General features: G+C 42.3%; 1 protein-coding gene across 1 annotated transcript in view; it reads right to left on the bottom strand.

The window, feature by feature from the left end:
- LOC106526466 (matrix-remodeling-associated protein 5) overlaps nucleotides 1–5,840 on the bottom strand; it is an 18,528-nt gene that overhangs the window by 10,263 nt on the left and 2,425 nt on the right. Inside the window, exons 4-6 of the mRNA XM_014021086.1 lie at nucleotides 4,848–5,089; nucleotides 4,307–4,458; nucleotides 219–3,664 (exon numbers count right to left, since the gene is read on the bottom strand). Of these exons, the coding sequence (XP_013876540.1) occupies nucleotides 219–3,664; nucleotides 4,307–4,458; nucleotides 4,848–5,089 (3,840 nt within the window). The remainder of the gene's footprint in view (nucleotides 1–218; nucleotides 3,665–4,306; nucleotides 4,459–4,847; nucleotides 5,090–5,840) is intronic.

Genomic DNA, 5,840 nt, shown 5'->3' with positions numbered 1-5,840 from the left:
ACACACACACACACACACACACACACACACACACACACACACACACACACACACACTTTCATGCAACTACAAAAAACGTGGAAAATTATATTTGCTTATAAATTAACAAAAGAGCAAATAATGACCTAAAATATACATTATGTGCACACTGTAAGAGCCACTGATACAGTTAAAAATGGAAAATAAAATAAATAAATGTTTGAAATGGTTGTACTCACCGCTGGAGCAGCAGGGAGTGATGATGAAGGAGGCCTGCTGTGTGAATCTGGAATAAAATTAGCTCCTTGGTTCTTCCAGCCAGTTGGAGTTCGGTTATGGTTTGGGGTATCAGGAAAAAGCTTTACTTGAGGGTCAGCTTGATCAGTGATTGGTATCTTTTGTAACGATGCTTTGGTACTCGTTGATCCCACTGTTGTCACACTAAAAATTGTATCAGCTGCAATTTCACCTGTGGTAACTGGAGGAGTTTCGGTTGAAATAATTTTTGTAGTCGTTGGAATTATGAATGTAGTACTTCTAGTAGAGGGGTTGGAAGTTCTAGAAATATCATTCATAGACTCTGTAGTACTACTCGCACTTGTGCTAAGAATTGTAGTAAACTCAGTGGTGTAAATAATTGGGTTCACTGTTGAGGTCCCAGTTGAAGAAGTAGCAGAGGAAGAAGAAGATTTAGTACTTGGAGATTTTGAACTCTGTCTAGTAGTGCTGGATATTGGAATGATAATGGTGGTTGAAGGAGATGTGGTGGGACTTATTGTTGTTGTGGTGGTTGTTGTTGGAAGTGTCTCCTCACCTGCCATATAGGTTGATGTACTTTCAGTGCAGCCAACATAACCAGCTCTCTTGGGAATAGCTGGAGGAGTTGTTATGATTTCTGCAGCAGTAGTGGTAGMTGAAGATGCACCGGGGACAAAGGAATGAGTGAAAGAGTGAGCATTTGAAAAGTGGGTCTCGTCCAATGCATTGCTCTCTAGCTCTTCACTGCTTGGGGGTCTTTCAGTGTGTTTGTCTATGGTTGTTTGTGCTGATGTGTGAGTCGGTATACTGTGTGTAAATGTCCTATTAAGTATGCTTGGCACATGTGTTCCTGAAATCACATTATTAGGTTGAGTAGGTGCTGGAGTGCTGTTAAAAGTAAAATCTTGAGTTTGTGGTGTCTTGGCTGAATGAGTCAGAAAGTCTGTGTTTGTGTGTGTGTGGGCAGAGGAAGAAGTGAGTGAGGGTGATATGAAGCTGGAAGTGGAAATACTAGTGTCTGAAAAAGGCGTAGGCAGAGGATTCAGAGACACACCATTTGAGGTGGTCTTAAAATGGTCACCAGCTGTCAATTTAATGGCTCGATGTGAGGCTGTTGGCACTGCTGGCAGTAGAGTGGTTTTATCTGTGGTTAAATTAGGTGTCACGGGGTCGTACAGCAATGGAGAACAGGTCATAGGTTGAATCCTGGGCCTCTTAATTCGTCTTCTTTGTCCAATCTTTCTGCGTGAGTTCCAGGGACTTTGAGGCCGGGAGTTAGGAACAGAATTAGGTAAGAGTCCCCAATGAGCACTGTGGGCCCTGGTCTTTGCTGGGTTAGAGTTTAATCCTGGCCCATGCAGCTCATTTGATTCTAGGACTATTTCATTTGTTACTGATGTTGGATTAGAGGTGACCAACTCTTTCTGAGTCACAGAGATTGCTGTTGTTTGTGTGTGTAGACTTGTTTTTTCTGTCTGTACCTTTGTCATAATGTCTGAATCTATATAATGTTCTGTTGTCTGTGCTCCACTTTCTATCTCTGCATTGATTTTGTTTGTTGCTATTGCTTGCGTATCTGTGTGGGCAGGCTGAATGGGCTGCGACTGATTCTCTCTCAGAATAATGTCATCGGCTGAAGACTCTTCAGATTCTGCTTCCGTTCCTGTTTCTTGAGCTCTGCCTTTATTTATATTATTGCCATCTACTTGTCCTCTTGTGTCGTTATTTTGGTCTTCTTGGACAGATCCGACCGTTGTGTTTACACTTGAAATGGGTTGCTTGTTAGTGGCGTTAGCAGCCTTTTGACGAATCTTTGCCAAGATGTCAGCCCATGACTTTGGGTCCATTCTAAGTTTGTTTGTAGTAATTCTATGTCTGTTCTGATGGGGGCTTCTCCTCTCCTCAGTGGGTAAATTGGGCCCTCCAACCCTTCTCGGGGGATCTTCTCTCACTCGGCCAAATCTCTGAAGCTTTCCAGATGGATGTCGTCGGTTCGGGCGCAATATTGTCTGTCTCCTATTGCCAGTAGGAGTTTTCTCTTGTTCCTCTTCATCCCCTGACCCTTCATTAACCTGGTGGAATAAGGAGGCTCGTATCTTGGTTGACCTGCCAGAGGCTGACTGCGGTCCTCTTGGAAATGAAGTCTCAAGTGGCGAGATATGTTGTGAATTTAGTATTAGCTGCATGGCCAGAGAATCACTGCCGTACTGGTTGACCGCAATGCAGCGGTAATATCCTGTATCTCTCAGAGATGGTTTATGTAATGAGAGACTACCATTTGAATGTATTGTGAGTCCACTTGATACAGCCAATCCTTGCTGTACCACATTTCCATCTGGCAAAACCCAACTCCTAGAGGGTTCTGGTGAGCCAGATATTCTGCAGGATAGACTGACAGGTTCCCCAACTGCTCCAGTAACAGAAGGTCCACTTAATTCTGCTGAATACGGAGCTGAAGACTCTTCCACCACCAACCGTAAAGAAAGACTATCCACATCCCTTCCAGCTTTGACAACACAGTAATAAATCCCAGCATCGGAGAGCTGTACTCTTTTTATAAGTAAATTTGAGGCTGAAACCTGGAGTCTTCTGTCTAAACTGCTGAAGGGAGAGTTGAGTTTAGAGCCACCTGGGAGAATCCATGAAACATTGTGCCTACCAGAACTGAGAAAAGGGCAGGGTAGCTCCATCTTTTTGCCTGCTACTGCAGCTAATGCTGTGGTAGTAGTTGAAATCATCACCCATTGGTGGGAAACAAGAGATGTAGAGAGTTGAGAAGGGGGATCTGGATGAGGAGAAACTCTTGTTGAGTATGTAAGCTGAACTTTGTGTCCACTAGACTGTGCTCTGTTCAGCTGAATGCTAATTGCTGGCTGCAGTAACCACTGCGGTATGGCTTTAACAGATGCTTTGAGTCCAGTGTGAAAATATCCACCTGCCTCTGGTGCCTGCTTATAGCGGTAGGCTAAAGCCGGGGCTTTGCTGAGCATGATCTCCCTCTCAAGTTTAGCTGCAGTCTCACTGTAGTAGGCCAGAATCCTCCAAAGTTTTTCATAGCTCAGTTCCCCAGTAGGGCACTCCAGAGAGAGAGATACAGCAAGGTGAAGAGGTGAAGAGGAGGTCCATGATAGATCTGGTGGAGGAGCAATATCCTGCGAGTCAGTAGAGTGAGTAATATTGCAAGTCAGATCAATGCTGTTCCCTTGCTGGTCAGATAGACCCAGTGAGACACTGCCTAAAGGCTCTTTGAAGGCTTCACTAGATTGGATTTCACTGAGGTCAGTGTCCAAAGGTGTATCTTTTCCTGGTGAGCGGATGATTGGCGAAGAACAGATTAGTGCTGTCTGGTCAAGCAGGCCTTGACCTTGAAGTGAAATGGGGGATGCACAGACTGGACACTGAGGACCACTGGGACATTTCATTAAGCCTAAATGTAGAAATAGAAAATGGAAATTACAATCACATCAGGAAGTCACTCAAACAGAAACACATTAGAGTGCACATTTCAGCTATTGCTCATTTTAGTGGACAGTAGAGTCATTTATTAGTCATACCAGTTCATTTTAAGCATTCATTACCCTTTATGTTTCTAAATAATTAGTTATGGTTATTTTGTCTCATAAATCAAAAGTATTTATCACGTCATTATCACACCACAATCATCGGCCTATATATCAACTGCCACACATCAGTGCTGTCATCATGGATTAGTCATGGCAGGTTAAGCCTGGCATATCAACGAGACACATTACACGCTTCAGCTTTTCTTTCACATCTCACTGAAGGCTACAAGACAGACCGGAAAAAGATAAGATAATCGGGGAAACGATGGAGAATGTGTGACAAGAAAGAAGACAGAAAATTAAGGTCAAGGGCATCTGAATAACACATAACCAAATTTCACACATTTTTAGCTCATTAGAAATTAATTTTCCATCTTCCCTTTCACTTTCCTAATCTACAGTTTGTCATGTGTCTGTCAAGCTTAAGAAGCCAGTGGCCTAAGCAATTAGATAGGATATAATTATGAGGCAATAAAGAGTATAACTTTTAGACATGAGAGAGTCACCTGGGTGAGCCAGACTCCAGCTGAGAAGCCAGTTCATCCTACAGTCACAGCTCCAGGGATTAGCCTGCAGGATGAGACTCTCCAGCAGAGGCGCTGTTGCTACACTTTCTTTGTGCAAAGTGGTTAGACTGTTGTTGGACAAATCTAAGTGTCTGCAGGAGAAAAAAAGGTAGAGCAAATGTTAGATTTATACAAAGAAACCAAAAAAACAGACAGTGATTAATTTGGATAGAGGACAATGTATTTCATTTATTTCAGCTTTTGTCCTTATTTTCCTGTTTAGACATGCTTATTTTATGTTCTGTGTAAGAAAATAAAGAGGTAAAGAGTTTTATTTCTACAAAATCATAAAACGGTAATGGAAATGTTACTACTGTYAACATTCTATGAAATTTAGCAATGTTACATTGGTTTATTTCAAAATTTAACTGTGTCTTTTTTAATAAACTACAAATTTTATTACTTTGCTTGTATTTCAGTTCACTTTGTTGTCCTGTCTGTTTCAAGCACAACCTTTATGCATTAGTTGTAAAAAGCTCACCTCAGTGTAGAAAAGTAATACGTATTGAGGAGGGACAGGGTGCACAAGGCATGAGGGTGCAGCTGATGCAGCCTGTTCCCCTGCAGACGGAGCAGCCTGAGGCTAGGCAGCTGGAGCAGAGCCCTGGGGTGGATGTGCTGGAGGAGGTTGTGATCCAAGTAAAGGCGCAGCAGCGATGTCAGGCCAGAGAAGGTCAGAGAKGAAGAGATCTCTCTCAGCTTGTTATAGCTTAACTTTAGAATCTGCGAGGGTGAGGTGGTGAAGGGGCAGACAGAAAAAAAGAATTACAAGAGCAGACATCAAGRCTGATTGGAAAAGCAATCCTGCACTAGAATCATAAGTCTGTCACCAGATGCCACATGCTTACAAAGTGAATCTACAGCAAGCCGAGGATGAAAATTTTAATATGAGCTCTTTCTTTGCAGGAATGACCTTTGAAAATGTTCAACACATGAGGAAAATCTCTCGCAGCTCACCATCTGACAAATGAAATTCTGAAAAATTGCCCGAAGAAGTTAACCAGGCCACATATTTACGCTGCGAGTTGGATCAAAGCAGAGGAAGCTAACAGGATATTCTGGCACTGTTGAGAAACAACATCTCAAATACACAATAAAAGCAAACTCTCTCTCCTCAAAATACTCTCTAAAATGACTATAACACTGAACTAAATTATCTTTACCATTAATATTATTAAAATTATTATTTGTCTTATTAAAAATAGAATTTGTTTATAATACATCCATTCTACTCGGCTGGAAGAGTTCCAGCTGCTGACAGATTTAGCATGTGACCATGTCAGCATGAGGAAATATGGATCCTATTATCACAGAGGGGCAAATATATCAGTATCTGCCTGGGAGATGTAGGGAACAATTGCTTGTGTAATATCAGGTCTCCACAGACTGCCAACGCTGCCCTAAGGTCGCCACTAAAATGACCAGTATGTTTCCAACCAGAGAGGAATGATGACGCATAACTGATGCATCAGGT

This window comes from Austrofundulus limnaeus, unplaced genomic scaffold (genome assembly GCF_001266775.1).
Source record: "Austrofundulus limnaeus strain Quisiro unplaced genomic scaffold, Austrofundulus_limnaeus-1.0 Scaffold277, whole genome shotgun sequence".
NCBI classification, from domain to species: Eukaryota; Metazoa; Chordata; class Actinopteri; order Cyprinodontiformes; family Rivulidae; genus Austrofundulus; species Austrofundulus limnaeus.
Note: the sequence above shows the minus strand (reverse complement) of the source record. Positions and strands in the feature narration are given on the sequence as shown.